The 17,947-nt window shown below is 38.0% G+C and overlaps 1 protein-coding gene across 1 annotated transcript; it reads left to right on the top strand.

Annotated features, from left to right (window-relative positions):
• The first annotated feature begins 16,564 nt into the window (after window positions 1-16,564).
• Window positions 16,565-17,581, top strand: LOC118597035 (vomeronasal type-1 receptor 4-like). The gene has a single exon (XM_036208284.1). It carries the CDS (start codon window positions 16,574-16,576, stop codon window positions 17,579-17,581), a length of 1,008 nt encoding a protein of 335 aa, XP_036064177.1. The 5' UTR covers window positions 16,565-16,573.
• The last annotated feature ends 366 nt before the right edge of the window (window positions 17,582-17,947 follow it).

Raw genomic sequence — 17,947 nt, 5'->3', positions numbered from 1 at the left:
TCTCAAATGGCCTAAAGGCATTTAAGAAATTATTCAACATCCTTAGTCATCAGGGAAATGCAAATCAAAACGACTCTGAGATACCATCTGACACCTTTCAGAATGGCTATGATCAAAAACACTGAAGACAGTCTATGCTGGAGAGGATGTGGAGCAAGAGGAACACTCCTCCACTGTTTGTGGGAATGTAAACCTGTACAGCTACTCTAGAAATCAGTATGGCAATTTCTCAGAATATTGCGAATATGTCTTCCTCAATACCCAGTTATACTGCTTTTGCTAGAGTTTTTCTCTCTGGGTCCTGCCAAGCCCCGGCAGTCTACTTATAAAATAAACATACAGATGCTTATATCATTTAAACTGCTTGGTCATTAGCTCAGACCTACCATTTTCTAGCTCTTACTCTTATAATCAGCATATTTCTGTTAATCTTTATGTTACCACATGTTCCATGGCTTTGCCTGCTTCCTCTACATGATGTTCCCTGGATGGCAGCTGGTGTCTCCTCTACTCTATCTTCCTGTTCTCACAATTCTCCTCTCTACTAGTCCCACCTATACTTCCTGCCTGGCTACTGGCCAATCAGTGTTTTATTTATCAATTAATCATCCACAGCACTTCCCCTTTTTCTTTGTTTTTCAAAAAGAAAGATTTTAACTTTAACATAGTAAAACTACTTATAATAAAACAATTATCAAGCAAGAATTACAGTTACAATATTGAAGAAGATATCCTATGTATCTTATATTTGTGAGTCTAAGGTTTTATATCTAACATATCTTTTATCATAACTAAGGAAAATTGTAACTATCTTGCTTCAACTACATCAAAGATCCCAGAGGGATGTACTATTACCTGAGAAATAGGAGAAGGATGCAAGCAATTTTCGGGAGTCTTACAGGGTAGACAGAGACAGCTGGAAGCCTAAACAGTCACCTAATGTTCCTTTGTAAAAATGGGGCATCTGTCTTCAGCCCACAGGTCTGGAGTCTCTCAGTCATTTTTTTCTGTTTCCTGTAGAATGTCTGGCAGTTTCATCTGTGAAGCAGGAACCTGAAGGACCATTTTGTCAAGCAAAGTTCAGTGGTCACCTTTCCATGGGTCCTGTGTGTCCAGTCTATCAAGCAGTCCAGGCAAGAACAATTTCTTGCCCAAATGGCTATTTTTGCCAGAAAGAAGATAAACTCCACATAGAGTGTCTTTGATGCCCATCTTCCTCTCTGAAGTAAATCGGTGCTGCCAGGAGCAGACATGTCTCATTGTCCAGAAAGTCTAAATTTTTAAAATATTTTAAATGCCATATTTTGTAGGTCTTTGAAGTATTTGAAGATTACCTATCTATATGAAATATACCTATGTATACCTAACATGGCTATGAGTGTGATTATCATAGATGATTAATTATTAAATGACAATTGTACCTGGACAATAATAATACCACTAAGATGACAAACATCATCCAAAGATGAAATTTGGACAACAACCTGCTCAGGACAACTTTGAGATGTCTAGCTGAGATGATTCAGCCTCACAGTGTAGTCAAGCGAGGACTTGAGTTAAGTCCTGTACTTTTGCATTATACAGAGACTGGACAGCAAATGATACAGCTACCTTTCCCGGGACTTGACAGTGGACCCCAAATTTTTCTTTTCAGGATCCCCTAAAGATGCTTTCATCCATAAACAGCAGGGCATAAGTTTAAGAACCTGACACCCCCATTCCCAAGTGGTATTTCAGGTGGTTTTTGGTCTTTCAATGGGTTTTGTATAATTGTCATTGTCTAGGATGTTTGGTTACAGAATTTTTGTTATTGGTCAATGAAAGACTAAATGAAGGAGATTAGATTTAAGGTTCTTCTTTGAAAAAAATAAAAATGAGGATATAGATAAGAGGTAGATTATCAAATCTATTCTGAAAAGAAAAAAAAAGAAAGGCTGTAGATATGATATAGATACAAAGGTAGATAGTTGAATCTACTTTTAAAAGGCAACTACTAATTTTATTTTACATTGGATTGGATTTTTGTATATTGTATACAAATTATATATATATATATATATATATATATATATATATATATATATGTATTGATACAAATTTGAGATTCATTTTGTTAGAAATTTTTGTACTTATGTTTCTAATCTTGTTCAAGATATTGTATCTATACAGCTCATTTAACAATGTAATGCAATTTGCTAATCCTTGAAAGTTATTATTACAAACTATTATATCAAAAAATGAAAGTAGTCATTACTATTGAACTTGTAGTCAGATTAGGTATGTTTTCTTTTCTTTCTTTTATTTATTTATTTTATTTTATTTTATTTTATTGAGACAGGGTTTCACTGTGTAGCTTTGCGCCTTTCCTGGAACTCACTTTGGAGACCAGGCTGGCCTCAAACTCATAGAGATCTGCCTGCCTCTGGCTCCCGAGTGCTGGGATTAAAGGCATGCACCACAACCGTCCGGCTATATTAGGTATGTATTCAGGGTCAAGCAGAGATATATTTTAGATAGACAGGTCATCTTCATACACTTCAGAGATCTACAGAATATAGCATTGAGGATATTTTAATAACATATTTTTTCTATGTTATTATAACATAGTCATTTTTTATAACTATGAGACATGTCTGCTCTTGACAGCACCAAACAACTACAGAGAAGATATGAGCATTGAAGACCTTCCACATGGAGTTAACTTTTATTGTGTCAAAAGTTAGCCACTGGGCAAGAAAGTGCCCTTGCATAGATGGCTGACAGTATGCTGTCCAAAATGGACAAGCAGGTCAAAACAAAGGTACTGATCCTTGCCAAACTAGTGTGGTTGCAGCTTTGCCAACAGATTCCTCTGAGGCCAGGACACTATGGCACCATCACTGAAGTGGGTTTGCAATCTGGAAAAGGTACAGTAGCCATTTCTTCTAAGGCAGCTGAACAAACAGTGGACAGATGGCTTCTGGTGTGCGGTGGAGCAGTAGCTGATACAGTTATTTTTGAAGGAATAATTAGGCTGATGGAGTCTAACCTCTCAATGGTAGATTGGCATTTAATAAGGAGATAAAGCCACCCGCAAGCAGAGAAGAATGGGATGAGAGAAGAATAGGATGCTGAGATGAAACCATCCACAAGCCAAGAAGAATAGGCAGCTGAATTCCAAAAACACCAGCAATTTCCAGAATTTAAAATCCTGAATTATTACAGGACATTGGTGGAATTCAGGTTTATCTGGTACATAGAACTCTTGAACCAAATGCGGGGTCAAGCTGTAGGCCTTGTGTACATCCTACTTCCCAAATGAAAGCATATCTGTCAGATATGCTAAGCTTGTAGGCCAAAGATGATGCCCCAATGTTGCAGAGAAACCTCAGGTGACTGTTGAGGAAGCTGGCTGTTTCTGTCATATTTTACATTTTTTGGAAGTCACTTGGTTGCACTTCCTGTTTTATTAGGTAATATTGTTTCCTCTTTTGGTCTCTGAGGGAGTTGAAGATTAGATAGTTGTAGTTATACTTTTCCTTGTTACAAATTTCAGGAAAGAAACTCACTACGAGGTGTTAAGTGTATAAAGACATATTATGATAGTTTTCTGTTGGTAATACAAGATAGGATAGAAAATGAATTAGGTACATTTTGGACTCATCAAGATAGGATAAACAATGGAATATTTTCTCTGAATTTGTCAAATGTAAATGGATTAGACATTGTTGATGTACTTATTGCTTACATATATTGTATATAGTTATTTTACTTATTGTATATAGTTTTTCTTATATGAGTTATAATTTTCAATTTTTTTAATTAGGCAAAAAAGGGAAATGTGGTGATATTTTATTTGTGATATAATAAATAAAGCTCACCTGGGGATCATAGGAAAAGGCCGGCCATTATAAGTAAACACAAAAGTCATGCAATGTTTGCACATGCCTTTAATCCTATTACTTGATATGCAGGGATGTATCTGGATCTATGTGAGTTCAAGGCCACACTGGGAACAGAGCCAGGCATGGTGGCACATACCTTAAATTCCAACACTAGTTAACCATGAAGGTCTGGAGGTCTGTAGAGACAGACATGAGGTGATATGATAGAGCTGTAAAGGAAGAGGATGTGATGTAGTTGGACAGAGAGAGCAAATCATATGGCAAAAGAGCAAGGCATGGGTAGATAGAAAATATCTCATTTTGGGAAGCTATGGAGGTAGTGAGGTAAGGTTAGCTGAGGCTTTCCCTACTTCCCTAATCACTCAGGTTTTCACCCCTATATCTGTATCTGATTTTTTTTTATTTTATAAACCATTTAGAAATTTGTGTACAGACATGGACCCTGGCTGGTGTAAGCTCACAGACTCAGACATGTTCTGCTGCTGCATATTAGGCCTCAATGGTCTTCATGGCCTGAAGTAGCAGTGCAGGCCACTCAGATTGGAGGGGCCCCTGCAGTGACATGAACCTCTAGTAGCACATGGGTATAGCACATGAATAAATATTTCTGATTTAGAGAGGGAAAACAAAACTGGTGCTCGAAGCCTAGCCATCTACTAAGAACAATTGAAGTTATAGATCTTAGAAGATAATATGCTACTGCTACTATACTAAAATAGCATGCTTCCTAACCACCTTCTAAATATTTATTCTTCTACCAATAGATAAGGTATTGGAAGAAATAGTCTTCCCCTGGTAGGAGCCCCCCAATTGCTCATCCAATACAAGTAATCAGCATTGAAGTCTTATACATAGGAGAAACTATATATGGACTAATAACAAAAGCTACTAGGGTCCAGACACAAAAGCTTTCTCCTACAGTCCAAGGAAGATGCTACAACTGGTGAAGAAAACTACTTATTTATGAATAAATCTATGCACACTGTGATCTTTCAGTCTATCACATTATTGTTCTGAGTAAGCCATAATTCCTCTCTCTGCTGTTTTCTCTTTGTTCAACTTTAGTTCTCTAAATCTATACCTTCTTTTCAGCTCTCATTCTTCACTCCTCTCTTGTCTGACAATCCTTACATTTCTAACAAGAGACTTATTGCATTTCTGAGAAAAGCTTCAAAATCCTCAAGCTCATAGGATATATCTAGAATAGATTATAAGGAGCAGAGACACATGGTAAGCCAAGGTTCCAAGGCCTCAGGACCAGAGGGAGGGGACACAAAGTCTGAGAAATAGCTTTTTAGCAGCAGACTTGGCAAGTAAAGAACTGACAGGCCTGTGTGTGTGTGTGTATGTGTGTGTGTGTGTGTGTGTGTGTGTGTGTGTGTGTGTGTTTGTGTTCTTTTTTTCATTTTTGTTTATTAAGAAATTTTCTACTTACTCTACATACCACCCATAGATCCCAAATCCTCCCTCCTCCCACTCCCAGCCCTCCCTCCCAAGCCACCCCACATCCTCCAAATTAAGGTCTCCCATGGGGAGTCAGCAGAGCCTGGCACACTGAGCCTAGGCAGTTCAAGGACCTCCCCACTGCACCAAGGCTACACAAGGCACCACAACACCAGAACTGGGCTCCTAAAAGCCTTGACAGGCCTTTCTTAGGGTGTTTTGTGTCAGCAATTCTGGTAAGACACCTGTGACTTTGATCTGGTACATAACTGCAAAGTTTTAAACTTATGATCTATTTACAAAGGCCTTTAGTCTAATTTGAACTTTTTCTGAGGTAAAAATGAGCTAAATACATGCAATATTGTAGACTGAAGAGAGATTATTTTCTATGTTTAAGCAAAAGGAACAAAGCAGACTTGACATGTCTAGAGTCTCATGGGACTGTGGATCTGGCTATGAAGCATATCCTAGTATATTTTCTATATATCAAAATTATACAACTATATGAAAACTCATGTTCCTGACCACCCACAGATATATGTGCCCAAAGGTTGAGATATAATCATGAGATTACATATATACATTACATGAAGATGCATGGTAATGGAGAGATACCATAGCTGTAATTGCACAAGAAATCTACAAGAAACAGCCAATTCATTCAAAAGGTAATAATTCCAACACATCTTGCATGATGGCTTAGTCCTCTACCAGAACCCGTTGTTCTGACAGGTTGACCTTTTGAACACTAGTTGTCACCTGCTGTATACTCTCATGGCCCTTTGCTACCAGCAGCTCTCAATAGACTAACTATGCATATTTATATATTTAGGACCATGCATGTTTACATATGTATATTCATGTGTACGTGTGTGTGTGTGTGTGTGTGTGTGTGTGTGTGTGTGTGTGTTGTAACAATTGAAAAAGAGAGACTACAAATTTGAGAAAGATTGAAGAGTATCCAAGTGAAGGGGCAGAGGGAGGAAAGAGAAATTGGAAATTGTGTAATTTGTTACATTTCAAAATCAAAAAAAATATTTTAAAAAAATTAAAAATGTTATTTTATGACTTGGTTAATATTTTTCATTTTTCCCAGAATATTTTCAAGGCATCATTATAAGTTTAATTTTTATTGTATTATATTAAGTGTTCTAGTGATTAGATATTCTCCTCAGATCTGACTATGTTCCTCTGCTGAGTACTCTAAAGTGGAGCAGGTTATGGGTTTGGAAGTTAAGAAATAAATTGAAGAAAACCAAGAACAAATTCAACAGCCTGTAATGTTTAGTAGTCTATGTTCCATATGTGATATGACGCTATTGCAGAAGATACCATGGAGAATTATGGCTGGAAGTTACAATCCTACTGGATAGTCTTCACAGTGATAGGAATAATCATAACTATTACCCAGGTATGAATGCTGAGAGCTAAAACAAACCATAGGCCTGATGTCTTGATCAACCAATGCATGATTGAACTGAAAGCCTGCTTCACAAGGGTGGCTGCCTCTAGAGTGGGAAACAGCATCATATGGAACAGGGTAGAGAGCTTATGTAGGGTTTCTTGGGGGAAGTGGGTGCACAAATATCAAGGACAAGGATATATGACAAAAGTGTTACATAGACTCCAGGGAAAAAATAAATCCTATTATTTTTTATTTTGTTTTACTTTTTATTATTATTATATTTGTGTTTTAATTTTACACATCAGCCATGGGTTCTCCTGTCCTCCCCACTCCCGCCCCCCCCCCCACTTTCCCCCCAGCCCCTCCCCTCCATTCCCATCTCCTCCAGGGCCAAGACTCCCCTGGGGATTCATTTAAACCTGGTGGATTCAGTACAGGCAGGTCCAGTCCCCTCCTTCCAGGCTGAGCAAAGTGTCCCTGTGTAAGCCCTATTATTCTACTAAATTAGTATAGTAACAAACTCCCCAATAAGCTCTTATTTTTAAGGGTTTTTTTTTCATTTTTACTTTGTGGTTTTCACATCATGGATCTTGATCCCATTCACCTCCCTGTCCCTTTGTATCAGCTATCTGTCCTTAAAAACTCTGTTTGGAAGGCACCCAGGCAGTGGGACCTGGACCTATCCTTGGTACATGAGCTGGCTGTTTGGAACCTTGAGCTAACACAGGGACACTTTTCTCAGCCTGGAAGGAGGGGACTGTACCTGCCTGTACAGAATCCACCAGGTTTAATTGAATCCTCAGGGGAGTCTTGGCCCTGGAGGAGATGAGAGTGAGGGGGGGGGGGCTGGAGGGGAGGGTGGGTGTGGGAGGGGGAGCCCATGGCTGATAAGTAGAATTGGAACATAGATGTGAAAAAAAAGAGTTTAAAAAATACTCCCCCCAGAAAAAAAAATCAATGATTTTTTTTTGAGACAGGGTTTCTCTGTGTAGCATTGAACCTGTTCTGGAACTCGCTCTGTAGACCAGGGTAGCCTTGAACTCACAGAGATCTACCTGGCTCTGCCTCCCAAGTGCTGAGATTAAAGGTGTGTGCCACCACCACCTGGCCAAACAAAATTTAGGAAAAAAGGAGGAAAAAAATCTCTTAATAAATGCTGTAGCATGATACAGTGAATGACACATTATACCCATTAGTCCATATATCTTTACTTGCAAATGTTCATTGCAAAGAGAAGTTTGTCTTGTTTGATACTTCTGGTTTCTGCTGTGCTATTGATATGATAGTGAGCCTTCACTGGGATTCCTCTTGCATCTCCTGTTGTCATCCTCTGTTGTGGAGATCCTACAGGTTTGGAGATGCAGGACCAGCCCCTTCACTTGCTTCAGGAGATCATAAATGGGTTGGATGTTGGAGCTAGTCAACTCATGGTCCTCATTCTGTGCCTGGGTGGTTGCATGATTGGTCAGCCCACCAGCTGTCCTCCATCCTCACCACCAGGTTGAGTTCTCTAAGCATTTTCCCAGCTAGTTCAGTCTATACAGCAAGGAACAAGGATAGGGTCTGTTCTCCTTTCCCTCTCTCTGGGATAGCTCTACACCTAGGACACTGTGGCCAGCTCTACTGTATTGCCTAAGCAAGGTGCAGGGTCCACTCTCCTGAGTGCTGCAGCTCGTGAGGGATACAAACAACTCTCCTGCTCTTAGGACATAGGGACAGCTCTCACACCTGATACAGGCTGTGAGGGCCTGGGTAAAAGAAAGGGCATCTCTCTCACAACCATGCCACCTTATGGAAGAAGAGGAAGGGCCATATCTCCTACTCTCAAGCCTTCAGGGCTAGCTCACCATTATTCCACCAACAGTAAACTATTTTTCTACTAGTAGATTAGTCTATCCCTTAACCTTCACCAAAGAAGGTTCTTTTTGCACACTATGCTGATTAACACTCAGGCCCACATTCTTTCCAAGTGCTGAGAATAAGACATTCTGGAGGGCCCAGCTGACAATGGGACATCTATACCACACTTCTTCCTCCCAAGACTCAAGGATTATCATGGAAGAAGAGGCAGAAAGTTTGCAAGAACCAGTGGTGAAATAAAATTCCAAGGAAACAGATTTTGTCCAGATAGAACAGGGCACTTGCACATGTGAATTCACATGTTAGTAGAGTATGCTCAAAATCTTCACAAGATCAAGCTAGACAAGATCCCAGCCCAGTGGAGGTGGTAAGTAAGTCCCATTCCTGGCTGAAGAGCTGCTGGCCACAGATGATTTCTCAGAAAGGAAGTGTCAGACTTCATAAAGGAGACCTTTGAGAATCTACCCATGCTTTCATAGATGTCACTACATGCGGCACATATTAGTATCATTGCATATACTCAGTTTTTTTTTGTTTGTTTCCTTTTTTAGGGAACACATGACATTTAGAGGGAAAACTGGTGCAGGGATAAGAGATTAGAAAGGAGACAATGAGTGGGTGCCCTAGACTAAAACACATAGGGCATGTATATAATACTCAAAGGAACATTTATGTAGTAAATATTCTAAATCTTAAAAAATAATCTAAGTTTATTTGTGTTGGAAGAAGGCAGAGAAGCCTGGATCCAATGGGACCCAGAGACCTCTATAACTTTATCATGAATCAGACCTCAAACTTTCTAGCACCTTCCCTAGGAACCCTGTCAGGATCCAGGGATAATCAAAACTGAGTGCTTCTTCAAAACACTTTGTGTCTTTGGAGAGATTCAGGAAAAGACTCCTAAGTGTATTTGTTAATCAGCAAGTGGAAAAAGTTTTATACATGATCTGGTCTCTTAAACACAGCCACTGTCATTACCATTGCAGGTGATATGAAAACTGCAGTTCCAGAGGGAGGTGAGGTCACAGAATCCTAGACCTCTACCTCAGGCTTGAAGTGACTCTCCCTTACATTAATGAGTGTAAAGCTGCCCAATGACACTAACATCCTGCAGAGGCCAAAAGCCAGGGGAGTACTTTGAATTTCTGCCTGAGCATCAGATCCAGCAAAGAAGAGAAGTGTGAGTAAGTGCTGATGTTCAGCAATGGAAATGTGGAGGAGAAACAGATCTATGGAACAGAGAAGGCAGAAGAATAATTCCATAGATAAGAGTTGAGCCAAAAATAGGCACACCAAACCTTGTGCCAGTCCCTGTCAGTTCTTACTGCTATATAAATCTCTGAGGGTGACTGTGGGTACCATGAGGGTAATGCAATCCATCTCTGAAAGTGCAGGTTTGTGGTAATATGAAAATATGATCATTTATCTTATGTTAAATGACATGTAGAATATCTTTGCAACATGATTATTTTAGTTGAACTTAGCACAGTTTTATTCCCATAGTAAACTTTCAAATTCGAATGCAAAAAATTGCACAATCTTGGAAGCAGTAGCATTGGAATCTGCTTCTGGACTACAGGATGTTTTATGTAACATGACATTTAGAAGTTATAGAGTCAGTAATTGAGTCTGTATTGAATGACCAGTCTGTTTTTAAGACCTGGCTTGCAACCTCCCTCTTAAACTTTGGAAGGTGCCACTGAAGGCAATTCATAGAATGAACATCAGCAATGACAGCCAGAAACAAACATGTCTTGGGTTTTCTCCCCTTGCTGAATTTTATTCTAGTATTAATCACAAAGTTCTGACATGTCTTCTCTCACTGTTTTATCCTTTTTGATAATGGAAAATATAAGGGCCATGTCCAATGGCAGGCCAGTGTTCTACCTGTCAGCTACCTTTATATGCACACTTAGCTTTGTTATTTTGGATTAGATAATGTTTAAGTTCTCATATTTCAGATTCCTTGTTATGTATCTTTCATGAAGCTTTTCTACTTCAGTGTGTTATAAATTTTATTATAATAGATAAATCAACATAGAAAGTAGCAAGTATATTCACAATTTTAAGAAAACATTTTAGTAACACAATGTTCTTCTCATGTTATTTCATCACACATTAGTATCTCATGTTGCATTTTACACAGAGTATGGTGTTAGTAATTCATCTGTAGTTACCACTCTAGCCATCACCCATCATTGAAAACAATGTGTATTCCAGTGGCATCATAAATATCAGGTACATCTTGTGCTTGTGAAATCAAACTGTGAGATAGGACAGCTGTCACTGCAAACCACTGTTAGAACACTGCACTTTATTAAAATCTGAAAAGCCTTATTTGCACTTAGCATTTATCTAGGAAGCAAACATTTATTTCAAAATGAAAAAATTTAAAAAATCATCTACTTTTATTTAACATGTATAAAGTTTGGCCTGCACACATACACGTGTACTACGAGACTACATACTTTCAGAGGCCAGAAGAATTTGTCAGGATTCTCTGGAACTGGGCTTAGAGTCAGTTGTGAGTCAGTGTCACAGTGCTGGAATTAAAACCCTGGTCCACTGCAATACCATCAAGTGTTTTGTATGACTGAGCCATCTGTCCACTATCACAAAATAAAACATCTTACCACAAAAAGCATACAATGAAATATCAACAATATTAAAACCTGTCAAGTGGGAAACACAAATAACACAATAAGCTACAGTGTGTTTGGAAATGTGTCTCATGGTTTTGTAATAATGGTCTCAGGTAACTGTCATGTTCTAGATCTTCCAGTATACACCCTGACACAAAGAGTTTTTAGATTCAAAATAGTCATGTGCCCTTTCTGCTTCTAAGTTCAGGTCTTAACACTTGAGCTAAAGTTACTGTCTGCATCACACAGTTACAAAACTCAAAGAATGTGTCAAACTAACAGGAGAGCATTGACTCATAAATGTTATCACTTAACTAATAAAAATTACACCCACCATTTATCATAGTATTCAGGATGTTAGAAGGGAGAGTACAGATGAAGCAGTAGAAAACAACCATGAAGTCTAACATTTGATGCATAGAAACTGATATTTCTAAGATTGAATATGGATGTGGGATCTTTATCTTTGTCCAGCACATGAAATTATGAAAATTATGAAATATTTCATATCTGAAGTGCCTACACTGTGGAGTCTTCTGTATTACGAAGGAAGGCATCTCTCCTACCCTAGCTCATAGAATCATTGAAAATGGTCTGATGTGAACGGTGTGAGATCTTCAGAAGCAAAGAAATTGAGCAGTGCAACTTACCACCTCTCCTAAAGAGAAAATGCACATATAGGAGTCAATATAAGATAAATAAGTCCCTGACTAACAGGATTTTATACAATTCTAGAGAAATGGTCTCATTTCTGACTGATATGTCAGTGAATACACAGAATTGAAAGATAATACATGATAGTCAGGCATTATTTAGGGAACTGTACGCCTGAGATATGTTTTTATTGTCCAAATCGCTGAGTGTAATAGGACTCTGTTCACTATTAAGGGAAAATAAAATCAGTAGGACCTCACCACTGGTATTGGTCTTTAGGTCTGTGTTTATCCTCAAAATGAAACATGATCAGATAAGAAAGGCTGTAGGATTTGAATGATACATATTAATGTACATTCAATAAAAATAAATGTTTTTAAAAAATGTATTTGCCAGTATACATTTAACACTTAATTCTTAAAATGAAGTGACTATTTATAAGTGAGAATATAGGATTTCCATGCATGTGACCAGTGTAACGACAATACAGCTTTGTGTGCTGATGCTTTTGCTGTGAAAGCAAACACTCATTTCTAGAACTGAGCAGACTGACCTCACAGATCTGAACACAGGATCAACCATGTAACTGTGGTGGATGGTGGTCACTGTTTATTTTATTTAACTTTTTTTTTCTTTCTTCATTATACTGAATACAGGGGGATACCCAAATACTCAAATCAAAATGAGGTGGTATATATTCTTTTAGTCATTGTCATCCAAGGAGTCTCAAAGACCACAGATCTCTTAAGATGAAACATCTTGCAAATAATTTATTTTTTCTTACATCCTCACAGATGTGGCCAGATTGGTCTACTGGTATCATCTTTCTGGGAATATGGCCGGCCTTTCAGTAAGAAAAAAAAAAAAAAAAAAAACACTGCAAGTAGTAGAACTTTAAAATCTTCCTGCGATGTTGTGTTTTCATTTGTGCCCCTGTTGGACAGGGTATATCTTAAATGATTTCATATTTCCTATGTATATATTATTGTCAGATGAACCAGCAAATGATAGTGTTCTAAGGAAAATTTCCATGGATTCACTCTTCTGGCAGTATCAGCATTCACAAACATTGAATGGTGTTTGCTGGAATCATGGTTGACAACCATGTTTCTCTGAGTTTCAGGTACAGAACAGACACTAGCTCCGTACAACCAACAACCTTAACCAAAACTCTTATCTTTTCTTCATTCTTTCCTTTTTCCTTTTGTTCTTTCCTGCTCTCTTTCTGTGTTTGCTTTCTTCCTTCCATCCATCCTTTTTTTTTTCCTACAGGGTTTCTCTGTGTAGTTTTGCACCTTTCCTGGAACACACTCTGTAGCCCAGTCTGGCCTCAAACTCACAGAGATCCACCTGGCTTTACCTCCCAAGTGCTGGGATTAAAGGCATGTGCCACCACCACCTGGCCCTTCCATATTTCTTTCCTTCCTTCCTAGCCTCGTCATTTCTTCCTTCCTTTCCTCCCTGTCTCTGTCTCTCTCTTTCTCTTTCTTTCTTGTCATGAACAATTTCAACTAGTAAAACATCATAACTATGCATCTAAGGAGAATTTCACAAGTGAAGCAGAACTTGAATCATAGTAGAGAGAGTAAAATCAGTTCTGAAGTATGATCAAAAATTATGTTAACTAATTAACCAAAACATACCTGTGCTGCATTTTTGAAGGAAACAGAGTTATTGGTAAACATTGCAGAGGATAGATAATGCTTTAATTGTCCAGGCCTTTTATCAATGGAGTCTTCCACCAACAACTATTGTACATTTTGATGTTCCTATTAGTCCATATGATTTTGGGAATTTATTATTGTTTTCTTCAGCATAGGTAGGTGGAATTTTCTTTTAAAAATTATCTGAAATTATAATTAGTAAAACACTTAAGGGTAACTCCCTAGAATGCCAGATAGAAGGGAAACTACCAATGTGGAATGTATTTTGTATCATTCAGTCATGTTTGCAAGATCATTTTTAAGGTAGATATTTTAATTACTGTTATATATAAAATTCTTCTTGATTTCACAATTTTATAAATGGAATTATAATTTTATAAAATCATATAAATCTGGTTTTGAGAAATAAGGAGTATCATTATGCTTATTTATAAAATGGCAGTGATACAAGTCATTGGGGGTACAATGTTGAAGGTGGTAGTTTTTGGGATAGCCTATCAACCTTTTTATCACTGTCTTTTGAATTTGCAAGTGTTGACATAGCTGTTTTCACTTTACTGAAGACCATGTTCTCTTTGTGTAGAGATCACTTTTCTCACTCTTTGACTTTTTTGTAAGCTTTCTTTCCCTCAGTCATAAGAAATCAATTTCTGAAAGTAATTTTCTTTGCTTTGTCTGTGCAATTTTAGCATCTTACCATTCCTGATCCCTGTGGGTCATCTGTGCTGGAGAAGAGACAGATTCTTTCATCACTCTTGGTTCCCTCCCTCCATCCTATCCATAGAAACTGCTGCCTCCAGAGAACTCTATAATGTTCTTCTTCATTTTCCTCTTCATCAAACCACCCACCCTTTCTGTAAAAGATACACTATGTCCTCATTTATCGTCTCCCAAATGCAGCCTCGATTCCTATCTTCTAATTTACAGAGTAGTTTCTAAACCTTTTTGTTCAAGATAATTATTGCATTTCTGGCACTGAGTTTGAGATTTAAGATTGTTCACTTGCAGTTTCTCAGCAGCCTGCAGATGATGCTTGAACAAATGATTCCACTGAATGTTTGATGCCAAATTGTTCACAAATACTTTTTTCCTGCAGGCTATCAGCTCATGCACAGCAAAATTCCCATATACTTCCTTCATACTGTGGAATCATTAATGCACACGTTGCTCATGGTATTTGGTGCATGGTCTCTGCTGACCAAAGTGCACACTCCTCCCATTGGTCAGTAGCAGCCTCCCAGTTGCCCCAGTAATAATGTTACAGAATTCCCTCATGCTGAAATTCTCAGGTAAAGGTCTATGTTGTGAGTGTCCATCATTGATCATGGTGTGCCACTGGGCAACTGTGTGTGTTCTGCAGGATAAAATTCCCATGAATGAAACTAGATGATGTAAAAAATAAATTTAGTTGTGAGGTTATTCTTGTAAGTGGGGTTTCTAGGGCCCATTAAGATTCTTCCAACAGTATTAGCATGTCTCTTGGTGTCTCTTTTAAGACTGCCAGTTTGAGCCGGGCAGTGGTGGTACGTGCCTTTAATCCTAGCAGTCAGGAGGCAGAGGCAGGGGGATCTCTGTGAGTTTGAGGCCAGCCTAGTCTCCAAAGTGAGTTCCAGGGAAGGCATAAAGCTACACAGAGAAACCCTGTCTCAAAAAATACCACAAAAAAAGGCTGCCAGATTGAGACATAATGAGTGCAGCTTTCCCAACATTTGTAGGAGATGGAGTCTCACAGCACATAATGGTTTCTTGGGTTTTTACACCAATGTTCCCTGAGCCTTGAGTGAACAACTTGCATTGTACATAGATCAACTGGTATTTGACAGCAAACCAACACTTGTTTTCTGGGTTTTGATCACTAGAATTAATTCAAAGGTCTCCTTTGCTTTTGAAGAGAAGTTTCTTTGTTGAGATGTAAAAGCTACAACAGGAGATTTCTGAGAACAGGAGAAAACAGACTTCTCAAGGGATGAAGTCCCTAATTGGTTTTCCAGAATCAAATTGATTACCTTGAAATCATGTACATATAAGTAAAATTAAACACCTCACACACATTTATGTAACAACAATTAAATTAAAAGGCCTGAAGCCATGAATTTGAGAAGTTTGTGTGTGGGCACTTGGGAAGGGTTGGAGGAATTGAAAAGGGCAATGTCAAAACTATATTTTAAGTAAAAAAGACACAGAACTACAGCCCATAAAAATATTTAGATTTGCAACATAAATGAAATTATATAACATGTTTCTTCTCAGAATAATAAAACACTAAATAGAGTATTGACAAGATGAAAAAGATTGTGAATACTGTGGGCATAGTAAGCAAGCAGTTTAACAGAATACAAAAACATGCAATTAGCTGCACATTTCAACTCCCAGTTTCAAGAATGAGATTGGATCCTTTTCCGTTAGACTTGCTATAGAGTGGGTAGGAAATGGTTGATGAGTTTAGGTTATACCAAAGATGGATCCAGTTGAAACAAGATGGAGGAAACTTGGCCTTGTCACAAGACCACAGATATACTCAGAGTGATATTATACATTTCTCATTACTTATGTTTTAATTTACATATGTACAATAAGAATAATTATATTTAAATTTTCTTGTAATTTTTGAAGTTGTCTTCTTTAATATAAGGACTAACAAATATAGGTATTTTCTCGAATTATGTTTGTTTTATGAACCATCACTTTTCATTGTTTTTTATAGTCCAACATCACATTGTCCCAAATGCTGCATTTTTATGAAAATTAATGAACATTCATCTAGCAACACATGCATTCTGAGGTATTAAGCAATCCTAGAGTAACATATATGGAAAATAACTACTATCAACATTTTGGGATTAGGTCTTTTTATGTGGTCTAGGCTGGACATCAACTCCTGAGTTTAAAGGATTCTCTATTTAAGCTTCTTAACAGTAAAGGTTTCTTCTTCCACAATAAATCCACAAGTATTTGTTTTATTTATTTTGCTAAGACAAACAGCTTATCCACAATCTAAAGGAAATTGTTCCAAATCACATAATGAGCTTGTGGAACCTCATACTCAGCATCATTTTCTTGTCACAAACTACAATTGGAATTCTGGGAAATTTCTCTCTTATAGTCTACTATCTAGTCCTTTACTATAGAGAATGTACATTGAAGCCCACAGATTTGATTCTCATGAATCTAATGACAGCCAATGTCATGATCATCCTCTCTGCAGGAGTACCCCACACAATGACTCATTTTCTGTTGAGGCAATTACTGAATGATTTTGGATGTAGATTAATTTTATACATTCAAAGAGTTGGCCGGAGTGTGTCAATTGGAACCTCCTGTCTCTTGAGTGTCTTTCAGGCCATGTCCATCAGTCCCCGCGAATCCTGTTGGAAGAATCTTAGAGTCAAAGCTGCCAAGTGCATTGGCTGCTTCATTATCCTCCTCTGGCTCTTCTACATGTTAATGCATTTCATTTTCTTTATATACCCATTTATCAAAAGGAGTAACAAAAATATGACAAGAACACGAGATTTTGGACACTGCTCTATTGTAGTGCACAATGAAATCAGTGACTCACTCTTTGCAGCATTAGTGATGATACCTGAAGTCCTTTTTTCTTTGCTCATCACCTGGACCAGTGGCTCCATGATTATCATTCTGTACAGACACAAGCAGAGGGTTCAACATATCCACAGAACTCATAGTTCCAGCAGAACCTCCCCTGAGTCCAGAGCCACGCTGAACATCCTGACACTGGTGTCTGCCTTTCTGTTTTTTTATACATTTTCCTCCATCTTACAAGGCTGCATTGCTCTTTTGTATAATCACACCTGGTGGCTGTTGAACATCTCTTGTCTTACTTCTCTGTGTTTTCCCTCTTTGGGGCCTTTTGTTCTTATGAATCATTACTCCATTGTGACCAAATTAAGTTGGTCCTGGATTAGGAACAAACATCATTCAATTTATTTTAAGTATATAAATTATGATTTGTGTAGATTCATGTTTTTACTCACCCATCACCATCAAAAGTTCAATACAGAAAGATAAGTAAGTAGTAGTGTGGTTTTTTTAAAGAATCGTGACAACAAATATGAGAGTTTTGTCAGCTGGCTAAACTAGCAGCTGATATAAGCTGATCATCCTGTGTATGACCCACTATACTCTTCAACTTGCAGAGTCTTCCTCTTTCCCATGTGATATGCAAATGAGCTAGCTAACTCACTGCCAATATAGTACCTTTCTTGTGGTTTTCATTCTGTCATGCATCTAGGATAAGTGGTGCTTTCACAGCAGCCTTGAAGGTCCTATGTCTCAAGCTTCAAGGAAGACTGAAACCATGAACTTGTGTTTCAGAACACTCTGCTCCAGTCATAACAGCTTCAACCTGCACCAGTAACAGAAACTTTTTTTTTT

The sequence above is a fragment of the Onychomys torridus genome, chromosome 1, assembly GCF_903995425.1.
Source record: "Onychomys torridus chromosome 1, mOncTor1.1, whole genome shotgun sequence".
NCBI lineage: Eukaryota > Metazoa > Chordata > Mammalia > Rodentia > Cricetidae > Onychomys > Onychomys torridus.
The sequence above is the reverse complement of the archived record's forward strand: the minus strand, read 5'-3'. Positions and strand labels throughout refer to the sequence as shown.

Excerpts from the sequence above, each read along its gene's own strand:
- LOC118597035 (XM_036208284.1), top strand. The coding sequence starts at position 16,574 with ATGAGCTTGTGGAACCTCATACTCAGCATCATTTTCTTGTCACAAACT.